The sequence below is a fragment of the Plenodomus lingam genome (assembly GCF_022343315.1).
Source record: "Plenodomus lingam strain CAN1 chromosome Unknown contig_8, whole genome shotgun sequence".
Taxonomy (NCBI): Eukaryota; Fungi; Ascomycota; class Dothideomycetes; order Pleosporales; family Leptosphaeriaceae; genus Plenodomus; species Plenodomus lingam.
Genome location: NW_027093972.1, coordinates 887,850 through 903,228, shown reverse-complemented (window position 1 = coordinate 903,228; position 15,379 = coordinate 887,850). Strand labels below are relative to the sequence as shown.

The 15,379-nt window shown below is 53.7% G+C and overlaps 7 protein-coding genes across 7 annotated transcripts; 6 read left to right on the top strand and 1 right to left on the bottom strand.

The window, feature by feature from the left end:
- Positions 1–645: 645 nt before the first annotated feature.
- On the top strand, positions 646–2,261 carry IAQ61_010362 (uncharacterized protein; the record flags this gene model as incomplete). Its single annotated transcript, XM_003841694.2, has 3 exons — positions 646–830; positions 908–1,985; positions 2,040–2,261. The coding sequence occupies 3 exons, from the start codon at positions 646–648 to the stop codon at positions 2,259–2,261; spliced, it is 1,485 nt and encodes a 494-aa protein (XP_003841742.2).
- Positions 2,262–2,828: 567 nt separating this feature from the next.
- IAQ61_010361 (uncharacterized protein) lies at positions 2,829–4,169 on the top strand (the record flags this gene model as incomplete). The annotated part of the gene is made up of 1 exon (XM_003841693.2): positions 2,829–4,169. One exon carries the CDS (start codon positions 2,829–2,831, stop codon positions 4,167–4,169), a length of 1,341 nt encoding a protein of 446 aa, XP_003841741.2.
- A 1,435-nt stretch (positions 4,170–5,604) lies between these two features.
- Positions 5,605–6,150, top strand: VTS1 (Flap-structured DNA-binding and RNA-binding protein; the record flags this gene model as incomplete). Its single annotated transcript, XM_003841691.2, has 1 exon — positions 5,605–6,150. The coding sequence occupies one exon, from the start codon at positions 5,605–5,607 to the stop codon at positions 6,148–6,150; it is 546 nt and encodes a 181-aa protein (XP_003841739.2).
- Positions 6,151–6,225: 75 nt separating this feature from the next.
- On the top strand, positions 6,226–7,572 carry IAQ61_010359 (uncharacterized protein; the record flags this gene model as incomplete). The annotated part of the gene is made up of 1 exon (XM_066098757.1): positions 6,226–7,572. One exon carries the CDS (start codon positions 6,226–6,228, stop codon positions 7,570–7,572), a length of 1,347 nt encoding a protein of 448 aa, XP_065951302.1.
- Positions 7,573–9,325: 1,753 nt separating this feature from the next.
- IAQ61_010358 (uncharacterized protein) lies at positions 9,326–10,273 on the top strand (the record flags this gene model as incomplete). Its single annotated transcript, XM_066098756.1, has 2 exons — positions 9,326–9,457; positions 9,941–10,273. 2 exons carry the CDS (start codon positions 9,326–9,328, stop codon positions 10,271–10,273), a joined length of 465 nt encoding a protein of 154 aa, XP_065951301.1.
- Positions 10,274–10,599: 326 nt separating this feature from the next.
- IAQ61_010357 (uncharacterized protein) lies at positions 10,600–13,448 on the top strand (the record flags this gene model as incomplete). Its single annotated transcript, XM_003841689.2, has 2 exons — positions 10,600–10,625; positions 10,703–13,448. The coding sequence occupies 2 exons, from the start codon at positions 10,600–10,602 to the stop codon at positions 13,446–13,448; spliced, it is 2,772 nt and encodes a 923-aa protein (XP_003841737.2).
- A 73-nt stretch (positions 13,449–13,521) lies between these two features.
- IAQ61_010356 (uncharacterized protein) lies at positions 13,522–14,755 on the bottom strand (the record flags this gene model as incomplete). The annotated part of the gene is made up of 2 exons (XM_003841688.2): positions 13,522–14,082; positions 14,311–14,755. The coding sequence occupies 2 exons, from the start codon at positions 14,753–14,755 to the stop codon at positions 13,841–13,843; spliced, it is 687 nt and encodes a 228-aa protein (XP_003841736.1). The 3' UTR covers positions 13,522–13,840.
- Positions 14,756–15,379: the final 624 nt, after the last annotated feature.

Here is a 15,379-nt window from a genome sequence, read left to right as displayed (position 1 = left end):
CAGCCATGTGATCAGAATGAGCAGGCAATCTTGATCCAAAGCAAGTTTCATGGGAAATGGGGCGCACAGCAAACAGATGCAGTCAGTCATGGTTAATGCAATCAACGTTGCACACATCCACACATCCAACCCCCATCTTTCTGCGCCCATCCTTTCCCTTGCCCCCAAGCTTGAACATTGGCATTAGGATTTCCATCCCCGCGCACATAGACTGTTATCTCCTATCAGCAGCGCATGTACGCTTAGTCACCAACGTCACTCCCAACACGGCTAGCAGCGCACGCCATTCGCTCAAGCCCCGCGATTAGGTTTGCATCATTGTCGCCCTTTGCAAAGTGGATTGATCCCAAGCCAGCCGTCATGAGTCTTTCATTTTAATGAGGAACTCTTCACAAACGTCGCGTCCTCGTGGGCATCTTTGCTATAACACGAAGAGATGATGGCTATTATTTTTGACTGCCTACACTAAGATAATACATTGCTTGGTTTTCTCTTGCATGATTGCGTCGATTTATTTTCAGCGGCGAAAACGAAATTTACTGGACTAAGGGTAGGGATTCCTGTCTAGTCAGTCACACCAAAGCGAACGGAGCACGAGCACCCCGAGATCGCCAACCTGAAAGAAAGAGCAACACTACCACCAATATGAGCGACGTAGAAAAGCAACATGATGCTGTAGATCCGCACGCCGGCATGTCGTTAGAGAGCGAGGAGGTCGGAAGGCAACTCGAGGCCATTGACCCCATCCTTGAGGCCAAACTGGTGCGCAAGCTCGATCTCTACATTATCCCGGTGGTGATGCTGCTCTATCTGCTCAGTTTCTTGGACAGGTACGTCTCATATCTTGGCTACGAAACAGATTGTAGCATCTACGCTCCCATGGAAATCGTGCTAAATCAAGACTCAGAGTCAACATTGGCAATGCGCGCCTCTACGGACTGCAAGAGGATCTCAACATGGACGACGGCCAGTTTCAGACCGCCGTCTCTATTCTCTTCGTCACATATATTTTATCAGAGCTCCCGTCGAATCTCGTGCTGAAGAAGCTCCGCCCCTCTCGCTGGATCGCTTTTATCACTGTGTCCTGGGGCACTGTCGCAACTTTGACTGGTGTTGTGCAAAGCTACGGTGGTCTGATTGCATGCCGTCTTCTCCTTGGAGCTGTGGAAGGAGGTCTATTCCCCGGCATGGCCGTCTATCTAACCTTCTTCTATACCAAACGCGAACTTGCCCTTCGCATCGGCTATCTCTTTGTTTCCGCGGCTCTGGCAGGTGCATTTGGAGGCTTGCTTGCGTACGGAATCGGCCACTTAGACGGACATGCAGGCCAGAGAGGCTGGCGATTCATCATGATTCTAGAGGGTATTCCCACTTTCGTCCTGGGTATTGCGACATGGTGGATTCTCCCCGATAGCCCGGACACGGCCTACTTCCTCAACGCTGAAGAGAAGGCATTTGCTGCAGCCCGCCTAAAGCGGCAAACAGGGTATACCAAGAAAGCAGCAGAATTCCACTGGGACGATGTGAGGAAAAGCTTCAAGGACTGGAAGGTCTGGACTTTTTGCTTCGCCCAGTTCGGATCAGACACTATGCTCTACGGCTTCTCGACATTCCTGCCCACCATCATCCGCTCTATCATGCCTGATGCTTCAAATGCCATGGTGCAGGTTCTTACTATCCCGTGTTACGCCCTTGGTGCCATTACCTACCTCGTCGTCGCTCGATTTTCGGACAAGCAGCAGAAGCGCGGTTTGTACAGCATCTTGCTCGGCGTCATCAGTATCATTGGGTATGCCATGTTGATTAGTGATTCGAGCTCAGCGGTGCACTATGCTGGATGTTTCCTCGTCGCAATGGGACTCTATGTCTGCGTCGGTCTGCCGCTCGCATGGCTGCCTACAAATCTCCCGCGCTATGGGAAGCGTACAAGCGCGACGGGGCTGCAGCTCTCCATTGGAAATTGTGCGGGTATCATGAGTGCCTTTGTAGGTTGTTGAAAACAGAAAACGAACCAAAGAAAGGGGCTAACGGACTCCCAGATTTACCCAACGCGAGACCGTCCGCGGTTCGTCAAGGGCCATGGGATTACCATGGCCATGGTGGCTTTTGCAATTGCTTGCTATGCGGTGCTATGGTTTCAGCTGGCCGAGGTGAATTCGCGCCGCGAGAGAGGCGAAGAAGAGCATTTGATTGCGGGAATGAGTGATGAGGCCGTGGCGGAATTGGGCGATGATAGCCCTAGGTTCAGGTACACGGTTTAGCTGCCGAGGTCTTGTTGAAAGTAGACTGGGTACCGGTATGTATCCACAAGTAGCGGACGTTTCTTGCTTGAGGACTCGAAAAGGCAGTTCGAACCTTGCTGCTCTTCTTCATTGGAAGGCTTGGCTAATGATGGCTGCTATCTTTTATGTTTGATCATGCAGCTGGCCAACGGCAGTGTCTTGGAGGAGAGTCTTATCATCAGGAGGACCGGTCCCGTAATTCAGGGCTATGAAGTAGACGGAGTAATAAGTCTACGTGATTCCTTGTAATGTTGCATGTAGCATGTGCTTGTATATGTTGCACCCTGTCCTTTAAAAATAAACTCTTGAACAGGTACTTGGAAGCTGTCGCCTATTTGCCTACGTGAAGTGTTGTAAGTTGAACTCTAATGGCGTCTTGACTCTTGACTCTTGACGCTTGACAAGCCCAACCCGCTAAGATAGCGATAAGAGCCCACATCCCTGCTCTTGGACCGTCAAAGCGTAGAGCCATCCAGGTACCGTTCAAGCTCATCTGGATCTCTCTGTATAAGAGTATAAGATTGATGACGCAGATCAGCAGGCGCAATGGCAACAGAGGATGAGCCTTCATATATTGACTACGAGGCCTTTCTAGATCCAGACTTCTCAGCGACCGCATTTGCGAATACGCTGGTTCTCGCGACGAACAACGCCTCGGATACCCCGTTGGACCTATCCACCCCACTTTCCCGCGTTCTGTTCGATGTACAGGAAGTGGACACGCATATTGACACTCTGACGACCAAATCTGCACTCCCCCTGCTGGAACACACGAGAGACGATGCCGAGTCAAGCGGACGCATACTGCAGGAGGTGGAAGGACAGGTTGCCAGTTTGACGGAATCGTACAAAACGCTGGAGAAGGAGGTGATTGAGCGGTATGAGGTGGCTGAGCAAGTCCGATTGACAGCGGAGAGACTATGCGAGACAGTCAAGTTGGGCAGAGCCGTCGCGCGTTGTCTAATGCTGGGACGACAACTCGAGGTGCGCATGTCTGAACTGGGCGGTGTCGGCAGCGCCAGGAAAGAGGACCACCGAGCCATGGTCCGGTCTGCGGACACGATACTGTCGCTCAAGCACTTGCTTGCTGCCTCTCGGGCGGGCGAGGAAGGAGAAGGTCTCGCTCGCGTGAACCTGGTCACCACGCTGAAGAACGACTTGGTGGTGCCTGGCGAACGCAGCCTATCGTCACGGGCGCAGCAGGTTGTCAAGGAGTTCTCCATGTCCTCGCTGCTCTCCTCCGTAGGCCAGACGTCGGCCGCCACCTTTTCTCAGACCGAAGAGACAAAGGCGAGGACGACGTCTGCGCTCCTTACCCTGTACCTGCTCTCCCCGACCTCTACAAAAGCTTCGGTGCACGTGTTTGAACCCACCTTGCTACTCAACGCAGTACAAGACTACCTACAGACGCAGCTCAAATCCTCGCTCGCCTCGCTTGCCCGCGCACTCGCACAGCTCCCCTCGCTCGAACGCACATTGCTCGAAATCTCGGCGCGCTGCCAAAACATTGTAGCACTCCAGTCTCTCCTCGAGTCCATCAAGCCACCACCCCACCCTGTCCTCGACTCGGCCCGCCACGCGCACACGGAAATCCCAGTTCATTTCCTGCAGCCGGTCCTGCATGATCTCGATAGCTCGTCCCTTCCCAGCTTCTTCTGGCGCTCGCTGGCCTCGAATATGTCGCCGCGGGTGCAAGAGCTCATGAATCGGGGAGGGGTGTCGGCAAGGACGCTGAGGAGTAACAAGGATAGGGTGCGCGACATGGTCAAGGAGTGCGTGAATCGGGGAAGTCAGTTGCCGGGGGCGCTGTCGAGCAAGGGGGTGGCGGTGACTTGGGAGAGGGAGGCGGCGGTGATGGTGGGGAGTATAATGGGTCAGATCAAGTGAGGATGCAGCGCCGTTGCCATCGATTGCGCAGTGTATACATGAACCACAAAAAGGCAGCATGAAGAATGATGGAATGACGATTGGAAACCATGGTGCGTGCAACAGTACCCCCATAGGTACGTCTGTCAGGTACGGGCCTTGTTTCTCATGGTTGGGAGGGCCATGGTGCGCCTCTCGACACTGGTTTTTGCATAAAGAACGGGCTTCTCGGATCGAAGGCTTTCCTTTTTTTTTATCATGCTTCTCCAATCGGTTGATCGTACTGTAGGACTACTGGAGCAGCCAATGAGGGGGTGTGTTCTTCTCGAGCGACACGATTGTTACAGGTTTTCAGGCATGTTGGGGATGATTGCCTTCAATAGTTAGTGGGTGTATATGTGTATATGTATGTACTGTCGAGTAGTATGTAGGGAATGTATTCAAGGTGCTGGGCAAGTGTATAGGTCCTGCTAGCTAGGTGCTAACGGAGGTATAGAGTAGGTACTGTCCTGTAGCGTACTGTACTGTCTGTAGTCTACATCGGTATTTCAGCAATGACTACGAAAGAGTGAATGTCTATTCAGGACAGCAAAGCCCTCTCGCCCTCGTCGGAAGCGCCAGCGCTAAAAGAAGAAAAAGTGGCGAGCCCGTTGCTTCAGCTGCCCAAGTCAGCCCTGCGCAGGCTGCCGTGATTGGTGTCCCCGCCTGGACCAGCCCGTGAACGCCATTTCCAGCCTCTGACACTTTGACCAAGACTTCTTCTCCTCGCGTCTTGCCCCGGCTTGTAACTCACCACCAAAATACACTTCCCCCCCCCCCTTCACCGTCACCCTCACCAACGCTGATACTTTCCCTTCTTTCCCACCCTTTTTCTATCCCCCCTCCCCCTCCTCTTTCGCCCATTTGGTTCTTATCTTGCCTCCTCCCTCCGCCCACCCGCCCTCTCTCTTCTTATCGTCGTCTGGGAAACACGACAAACAAAGCTCGTGCCTGACCGCCGGGCGCGCTTTCGCTTTTTACAGTTTAGTGCCTCTTTTTGCTTCCAGCCTTCCGTCGGTCGTCCACCCACCCGTCTCCCCTGACATTCGCACCTCGAGCTCCTTTGAGGCACAGCTGGGACTGCAGGAGACAAAGTCGTGTGCAATCACGACGACATCGAGAGAAGCTTGGGAAAGAACAAGAGAAAGAGCGAGACAGAGACGGAGAGACACAGGGACACACAGAGAGAGGAACACACAGAGAAAAAGAGAGACAGCCACGCCCATCGTCGACGTACACTTGTAGGTCGAACCACGGCATAGGACAGCAGCCGGAACCGTGTAATCCGAGTGCCACACACAGACTCACCAAGTTATCAGGCATTTTGTTTTGTTTTCCCTCTACAATTCAGCCACAACCTCGGCTCTGTATATTCGCCTCGAGAAAAGAAGAAAGGAACGATCCCGCATCCACAATCATGTCTGCGAGCCATATTGCCGCCAACAGGAACAGCACTCCCGAGGGTTCGAGCTCGTTGCGCCCCCCGCAAGCCCGCACTTCCCTCGGCGCTGGTCACCACCTGCGCGCCTCTGCTGACATGGGTGGCTTCTCCTCGCCCCTCGCCAACCGTGGCATTCGTCCCGCTTCGGAAATCTACTTTGGTCGCAACAGTACCCAGTCGGGCAACCCAGACGAGATGGAGCGGGCTGCCCAGCAGTGGCTGGCCGACATTGACCAGTACGAGAACACGCTCGAGGAAATGGCCACGGCCACGCTCGATCAGGACTTCAAGGACGAGTTGAGCGCCATCGAACAGTGGTTCCGCGTCCTCAGCGAGGCCGAGCGGACTGCGGCCCTATATGCTCTGTTGCAGCAGACAACCCAGGTGCAGATTCGCTTCTTCATCCAGGTGCTGCAACAAATGTCCAAGAACCTGCCCATGTCTGGCGTGCTGTCTCCTGCCAATTTCGGTGAAAAAGGTACGGTGTGTCTGGGAGAGTGCTGTTGGGAATATACGAGCTGACAGGATTTAGATCCCATGACGCAGAAATTGAGCGATGCTATGAGCAAGCTCAATACGGGCGAGAATCGCCAGTCCATGGGCCTCAGCCGCCCTCCGCCATCTCCAGGTGCTGGAAAACGCAATTCGGGCCTGGACACTTCTACTATCAATCGTATGTTCCCGGACGCCGCCGCTGCCATTGCCAAGCAAAAGGCCGAGTTCACTGATGTTGTTGGGGTCGCGCCGGCGTCAAACCGTAATAGCACCGTGGGCGACCGCAACTCCATGATTGCACCGACTATTTCCGCTCCAGAAGATGGTAGCAAGCGAGAAAATAATGCGCCTCCAGCATCACCCTGGAATGAGGGTACCAACCGTCCCAAGTCATCTGGGCAGCAACAGCAGCAGCAGCAACAGCAGCAGCAGCAGCAACAACAACAGCAGCAACAGCAACAGCAACAGCAGCAAAAGCACCAGCCTATGGGCCAATTTGCCCAGCCGCCCCCCTCCGCAGGGGGACTTCGCTCTCCTCGTCTCCCTCTTCAGAATGAAGGGAATAATGTACAGACCACTACCCTCAACGCCCTCGAAGCAAATTCGGCCAACATGCCATTGCTTTCCCCTGCTTATGCTGGAGGCGGTAGCTGGGCCTCTCAGCTGAGCACTCCGATGGTGGCCAACTTCAATCAAACCAACAACCAGGCAGACATGGTTGCCAATGCTACCGCTATGAAACTGGCCGCCCTTTCGACTGTTAACAATCGCATTCAGCTTGATGACGTGCGCAAATATCGTCGTGCTCGTTCTTCGGATAACGGACCTCTGTCACCTGGCCTACCCCACATGGGCAATTCGAACATTCTCATGACCAACGAGCGAGGTCAGGTATTGACACCCCAACAGGCTGCTGCCCTCCAGGCGCAGCAGTTGGCCGTTATGAACGGTCACCGCTCTCGTCCCAACTCGCCAGGCTTCGCAATGCAGAGTGCAGGAATGGGGGCCATGGGCAACTTTGCATCTCCCCAGGCCAACGGCTTCCTCTCCGCTGACTACAGTGGCAACGGTTTGATGAACAATGGCATGGGTACCTTGAATCTCAGCCAATTTGGCATTGGGGTTAGCGGCGAATTTCTTGCCGACCCTAGCCAAATGGACCGTGGGCGATCGCCTCGCGGCCGTCGGGGCAGCTCGAAGCCTCCGGAGGATCCCACCGATCCTAACCTGCTTCAGGATATTCCCAGCTGGCTCAGGAGTCTCCGCCTGCACAAATACACTGACAACTTGAAGGACCTCAAGTGGCAGGAGCTGATTGAATTGGACGACGAGGGTCTTGACAAACGCGGTGTCAACGCTTTGGGTGCCCGCAGGAAGATGCTGAAGGTATGGGGACTGGCTACACCTTCACAAGCTGCCATTTCGCTAACACAAACTGTAGGTTTTTGAGCAAGTCAAGGAAGCTCAGGAACAGGGCAAGCTACGATAGATTCGTAGCCGGCCACAGTCACCTTAGCAGCCACACACGCATACTTTCCGCTCCTCATACTCGACGACTTGTTTAGATCTACGAAGAAAGAAGGAACGAGCGACTTGATGCTCGCTTGCTTGCTTCGAAAACCCCAGCTGGTACGGACTATTATCCGTCAGGTTCTGGACTCGCCCTGTGATGCCGAAAGAAAGAAAAGAAAACACCAAAATGTTTATTTGATACCGGTCACGACGTGTGTGTGTATGTGTGTGAGAGAGCGTGCATGAGCGTCTTTTTGGTTTCAGCAGGTTGAATGTAGGATTGGGATACAAAAACGTCGACGTACGGCCGATGGCGGTTTGAGCTCTTGTGGGAAGGAAAGTTTGTGTTTTTGGAAGCTAGGGGGGATTTTCGTTGTGCTGGTGAAGTGAGGGGGATAATATACCAAAGATGATGTCTGCTGGGGACTGGGTTAGGTGGTACAAGGGTACAAGGCAGGCTGTTTTAGAATTATTTTTGTTGGCTGCTGTTTTTTTTGCTTGGAATTGTGTATTGTGTATTGTGCTTTGAGATGGTGATGTGTGTTGTTGGTTTTGATGTGGTTGTGGCTGTGGTTGTGTGAGTGATTGTGAATGTGAATGTGAAGATGATAGTCTAAGACTGTCATGGCTCTTATGGGCTTTTAGATGGGTGAGGTGTGCTGTGCTATGCTATGCTATTGTCATATACGCATTTACATGATACTCACGACATGGCTCTGTATTGTAAAACCAAGAAATATGTGACCAGATGCTTCTTACCCTCTTTTTATTGCAGAATTCGCTCTGCTCTGCTCTGCTCGGTCCAAATTACTGGTGACTGAACTTGTGGGGGTATTTGTGGCTGGGTTTGTGTGTTTGGCAGGTTAGTCTTGTCGTCTGTGGAATTTAGGGTGGAGGGAGAGACGGGGCGGGGGAGGAGGGATGGGAGATGAAAAAAAAATGTAAAAGAAGAGAGAAGACGTGCAAACGTCCATCAATCACCACGTCCTACATGTGTAGGATGAGTAACAATACTATATATTAAAGTCGAGATTCTAGACTGTAAAACTACACATCATGCCGTGTAAATGCTAAACTGTACGCTGTCATCATCGCTCAGAAATTTCTCCCCATACGATATCATTATGCGCTCAGGCTTGCACCAAGTCGTCCCTTGTCCTTCCTATGAATAGTAACACCATCTCCAACCCCATGTCAGATCTAAAGGGTCATACAATCTGGCAGTTTATGCTGTGAGATTTATTGTGCTTTTGGCCATGTAGAGTGCGTGTAGCGTGCGAGCGGGACTGGAGATGAGGCTGTGGTTATGTTGGGGTGTGCGGTGCTGCTGGGTTGTAGAGTTGGGCGTTTGCGGGTTTTGCTTTTCCTGCTGCTGTCATTGTTATTCTTGTTGTGGCAAACGCACTACCAATGCCCAATACCAACGTGACCGCGACGGTGACTGCGACTACGACGGTCACCGTGCCTGTCACCCAGCCTTGGCGAGGAGACGGGACGTGCTGGAGCGGCCTTCACCTGGAGTTCGGGTGGGATATATAAACTGTTTGCTGCTCATTGCTAGTACTCCTACTCCTCTCTACAACAACGACAACGAATTCCAAAAAAGAATTCTGCTTTGCGGTTGCAGTGGATAATTCGCGCAGGTTTCTGTATCTGGGTCCAGCATCAGAATCACCAGGGCGATTACAAAATGTCTGGTTTCGAAAAGGCCGGTGGGAAGTCTGATCGGGACGTCATGGAGGCCAATGAGATGATGGAGAGGGTGGTGATTGGGGATGTCACTCCTGTGTCGGGAGAGTGTTGGCTCGCTGATGGGGACAAGGTATGTCTTTTGAGAAATGCTGCTGCTGCTGTTGCTGGTTGGGTTCCTTTTGCTGGTGGTCGTTTGTCGCTGGTTCTTTGCTGGGAGCTGGAGGCATCTTTTGGAGGGTAAAAACTCACAACTGTGTGTGTAGGTCGCAGAGGTGAGCCGCCTACGGGCATCTGCAACGGGCAACTGCAAGATGCTGTATGGCTGTGACCGATTCAAGTTCTACGGTATGTCTTTCTCCTGTTTCTTGGGCGGCACTGGGAGCGACAGAGGACTGATGAGTGGCAATTGCGCGCGCATGCAGACATCGTCATCTGCGAGAACGAAAGTGACGGCAAGTTCGGCGCGCTTCTCACGTGCCAGGAGAACGGCTCAACCAAGATCCTCCGCAATGAGGTGGCAGAGTGCCCCGTTGTAGCTACGAGGAAGCTGGTGCACCGGCTGCAGCTGGATACCGCACTCTTGTTCAGTAAGTGTTTCTTTTCTGCTGCGTAGGATCCAGGACTTGCTGACGAGGGATTGGTGGTAGCTTCCAAGTACACGGTTGGATCGCAGCTCCGTGGTCAACAGGGCTACACGAACAAGGAGACGGGTGTATTTGAGCTCATTGGTGGGAGGACGGATCAGCGCATCCCAGGACCGGATGACGATACGCAGGGCTTGAGTGGTCGGCACAGCGATGCGCCTGGAGGAGTGCCTTACCCGCCTCGTGCGGAGCGTGGTTTTGGCGGTGGTGGACACAAGAGGGCGAGGGTTGATGGGAGGGAGGGTTGTAGGGACGGGGGCAGGGGCGGTGGTGGTGGTGGTTTAGATTATGGAAACGAGTAGGAAGGGGGAGCGGGAGCGGGTGGAATCTGAAGAAATTTGGTAAAACAGAGCTTTTAGAGATAGACAGAGAGAACCCGTATATGGGGGGAAATGCTGTACAGTCGGTGTATGCTAGATCTCAGGTGACTCCCGTTGCGTTCAAATATGATGAAGTTTGTCCTGGATATCTGAGGGGTCAGGGCCATCATGGTGCACTATAAATGAGTCGAGATTCATCGGATCGCAGCTCCTCGTTATCAGGCTAGATCAAAGGCGTCTGTGATTTACACCGAATGCCCGCTATATGGGGCAAAAGAGATGTATACATGCTCTCCCATCGACGATAGATGGACGCAGGTAGTTGTCAGTGCCGGTAGCAGACGCGTGAGCACGCGATTACCGGGAGATCTCCGATCTTGGCGCGACTAGGTAAATCACGTCATGACGTAGCAACCGTGACCCACCACCATTCCAACTCCACTCCAGCCATGCAATCGAATTCGAAACCATGAACAGCCCATCCAAGCGCCGAAAGAAAAATGACGGATCCACGCAGCCGGTACGCAGCCTCGACTACTTCTTCGCCAAGCAGACGGCTAAAGCGATATCCAAAGACGCAACTACGAGCACGGCGGAGACGAGCACAGCGCAGGGAGTCGGTGCCGTTGTAGAGAGCGCTGCAAATGTGACTGATGAGGAGCTTGCGAGGAAATTGCAGGAGCAATGGGATAGGGAGGATCGCGAGCGGGAGCGGGAGCAACAGCAGGCGCGGTCCGAAGAGCCGGCCAGCTCGAATGAATTGTATGAAGATCCAGGAAAGCCAGGAGCAAAGGATACCGCCAAAGTTGCTACAGACGAGGACAAGACGGAGGATGCAAAGCCCAATGATCAGGCTAAGAAACCTTGCCCTCCGATACAGAAGAATACCCTCACACTCCAGTCCACCGCCTCCGACGAAGACACCATCACCCTTAACATACCCTTTGATCAGAGCCCGCTTGACTTCGAACCTTCAAGATGCATATCCGACCTGCAGAAACACTGGGTGACAGATGGAGGACACGCGACATATGCGCTTCTTACAAGGTGCTTCGTCTTGGTCAATAGCACTGCCAGTCGAATCAAGATTGTGGATACCCTAGTCAATTTACTGCGGACCGTCATGGAAGGCGACCCGAGTAGCCTACTTCCAGCCGTATGGCTCGCTACAAACGCAATATCACCGCCATACATTGATCTCGAGCTTGGGCTGGGCGGATCGGCGATTTCAAAGGCACTGAAGAAAGTATGCGGTCTGGACACTGCAGGACTAAAGACCCTGTACAACAAGTACGGGGATGCTGGAGACGTGGCCTTTGAAGCAAAGAAAAAGCAGTCTTTTACTCTGAGGAAGCCGAAACCTCTCACGATCAAGAGCGTGTTCGAATCCCTTGTCAAGATTGCGAATAGCAAGGGCCATGGCAGCGTCGAAGCCAAGCAGAGGATAGTCGAGCGACTGGTGCAAGATGCGCGAGGTGCGGAGGAGAGTCGGTATATTGTTCGCACGCTGGTACAACATCTCCGCATCGGGGCTGTCAAGACTACCATGCTGATCGCACTCTCGCGTGCATTCATGTTGTCCCGACCTCCAGGCGCAGATTTCGAGATTCGCGATCCAAAGGCCCTGGCGAGACTGAAAAAGGAGGCGCTGGCGGACATGTACAGCAAAAACGAAGAGATTGTCAAGGCCTGCTTTGCGCGAAGACCAAACTACAACGACCTGATACCCGCGCTCCTTGAAATCGGCGTCTGCGATGAATTGCTCCTGCGTTGTGGTCTCGCCTTGCATATTCCACTACGACCCATGTTGGGCAGCATCACACGAGATATGGGCGAGATGTTTACGAAGCTGCAAGGACGAGAATTTGCGTGCGAGTACAAATATGACGGGCAAAGAGCACAGGTGCACTGCGATGAGAAGGGAAAGGTTACCATCTTCTCGCGACATCTAGAAGTCATGACAGACAAGTATCCAGATCTTGTGGCCCTGGTGCCCAAGATACGCGGCGAAGGTGTATCGAGCTTCATCCTCGAGGGCGAAGTAGTAGCCGTGGATCGCGAAACCGGAGACCTAAAGACTTTTCAGACGCTTGCCAATCGAGCGCGGAAAGACGTGTTGATTGGCGCGGTCACGATTGATGTCTGCCTCTTCGCGTTCGACCTCATGTATTTGAACGGCGAGGAACTCTTGGACCGACCTTTTCGCGAGAGGCGATCGTTGCTCAAGAGCCTTTTTGTCGAAATCCCCCATCACTTCACCTGGGTCAGATGTCTCGATGCTACTTCTGCAGACGTCGACGCAGTACAGGCCTTCTTCCAGAGCGCCCTGGACATCAAATGCGAAGGCATCATGGTCAAGGTGCTCGACAACCTCCCCAACCCAGACCTCCTCCCCGACAATCCCGACATGGAATCCACACCCTCCCTACCCCCAACCCCCAAGAAGATGAAGAAGAAGAAGAAAGCCGCCACAAAATCAAAATCAACCCCAACATCTGTCCAACCCACAACCACCACCCCCTCAGACGCCCAACCCACCAACCCCCGCCGCAAACCCCTCCTCTCCACCTACGAACCCGACAAGCGACTAGACTCGTGGCTCAAAGTAAAAAAAGACTACAGCACCACCTCGGAAACGCTAGACGTGATCCCCATCGCCGCCTTCCACGGCTCCGGCCGCAAATCAGCCTGGTGGTCCCCCATCCTCCTCGCCGTCCGCAACGCCGAATCCGGCCACCTCCAAGCCCTCACAAAGTGCATGTCCGGCTTCACAGACGCGTTTTACAAGGCCAATCGGGCCAGGTACAACCCGCAGGATCCAGAGTGTGCGCATGTGCGCACGGAGAAGCCGGCGTTTGTCGAGTATGGAGGTGGGGCGGGGACGCCGGATGTTTGGTTTGAGCCGGGCGAGGTGTGGGAGGTGGCGTTTGCGGATTTGACGCTGAGTCCGACGTATACGGCTGCAGTTGGGTTGGTGAGTGAGGAGCGTGGGCTGAGTACGCGGTTTCCGAGGTTTTTGCGCGTCAGGGAGGATAAGGGGATTGAGGAGGCGACGGAGGCGCACGAGTTGGCGGATTTGTATTGGAAGCAGGAGGCCAAGGGGCCGAGGCAGGGTGGAGGGGGTGAGGAGGCCGAGGCAGGAGAGGAGGGAGAGTGAAAGATGTACAGGCAGGCAGCTTCTTGAGATTAGCATGCAAAAAGGCATCACGAGGTAGTCAAAGCACATTCTTGCGCAGAAATTATAACGGGCTGAATTTTGAGCAAGTCCTCAAGAAATGAATGTCCCTTTTCCGCTTTGAGCCCGCCGAATTACCTGTGCCGATCAACACTTGCCACTGCAAAGTGTGACCCTCTCACAACGCTGACCATTCCTTCAATAGAGAAAGAAAAGGAAAATCGTTATCGTCCAAGGTGGGGGTATCTTGCTTTGGCGCGCCGCCTCTCAGCCTCGCCGCCGTGCACACGTTGTGCCAGCCTGTTCCTCGCAAGGAGCGGCGGGCGCGAGGTTGGAGTGTCTTCAACGGGCGGTGCGCATCGCACCCAGCACGCTTAGAAACCGTGGACCTTGATGGTCTTGCCATCCAGACCGAGGCCCTCCTTCTTGTCGGTCAAGAAGTCCTGAACATCTTTGCGCTGGTCGCCCTGGAGCTGGATCACCTCGCCCATCTCCGAGTCGGCAACGACGGTGCCATTGCAGGCGAACTTCTTCTTAATCACCTTGAGAATCTTCTTCTGGTCGAATTTCTTGGGCAGGCCTTGGACCGTCGTCAAGGTTTTGCGACCATTGCGCTCTGTGCGGGGAAGGTTGACGTCAGTCTTGCGCCATTTTTCGTGAGAAGAGGGGAAAGGGGGGAAGGAGGGAAGGAGAGGTTTGCGAGGTGAGAAGGCGCAAAAGAGGGGCGGGGAGGGGGGGGGGAGGCTGGGGAAGGTGCGACACACGATGCAGCCTTTCTCAAGGCAAGTGCAACACAGGGAGAGAGGGAAGGAGGAAAGGAGGGAGAAGGCAAGAGCTGACGTACGCTGGATTCGGATGTGAATGTAATTCTGCTGGTTGCCAGTATGCGTCTCCCCTCCGTTGTCGTCGGCCTCCGCGAACGGATCGAAGGACTTGAGATTCTGGATGTCTGTGGTCATGAAATCGACGTGAGCGCTCTGCCGGTGATAGGGACGGGTGGGTTGGGAGAGATTTGTTTTTGGGGGGGGAGAGGTTGAGAGTAGCGGTGGAGTGGAGTGGAGTGGAGTGGAGTGGAGTGGAGTAAGAAACAGTCTGGGTGAGGAGATAGCGTCGGGCGAAGTGTGGTGAGTGGACAAACGGGGGAAGGAGGGTTGGGCGGTGGCGAGGAAAGACGGGCGAGCAAGGTCAACTGGTCTAAGCCCCGCCTTGTCCGAATGAGGCACTAGCGCCCAGCTCAACATTCTAGTAGTCTCTCTCTCTCTCTTGTATTGGCTGGGTGGAGGCGGCATGGCGGGACCCTTCCTTGGTCACGAACACCTTTCGACTACATACTACTGTTACGCTTACCTACACAGTACAACCACCACCACCACCACCATCATCTGCTACTTGTTGATCCAACATGGTTGTGTATGTAGGTATATGCTGACCATACCAGTACTTCCCATCGCGGGTGCAGTGGATCAAACTGTTTGCCTGCATGGCCCCTTCTCACACCCGCGACGTTTCACATGCGAGCATTTGCGACAATGCGACACGAGTGCCCTCCTCCATCGAGGAAATAGATTCTCTCAATATCCCACCGTACCCTAGTTTACCACAGTATTACCATGGTGTACTGTATGCTATACCCATTCGCTCAAGTCGGGCGTTGTAGAAAACTGCCAAGTGTGCTGCGCCCTAGTACCGGTACAGGTCAGCAACCATGCTTCCTCCCTAACAGTGGGCTCATGCATGATCGCATCTTGCACTCTCTATGCGCTTCGAGTACGAGACGTCACTTCAACCTCAATGCGTCGTCTACTTGGTCTCTTCAACTTCCATCAGAGTCGACTGGCACGAACTACCCTTCGTACAAGGTCGGGATACATCTGTACAATGGCCCGTGTGCACGGGGTGCTCCCTCCATCTCG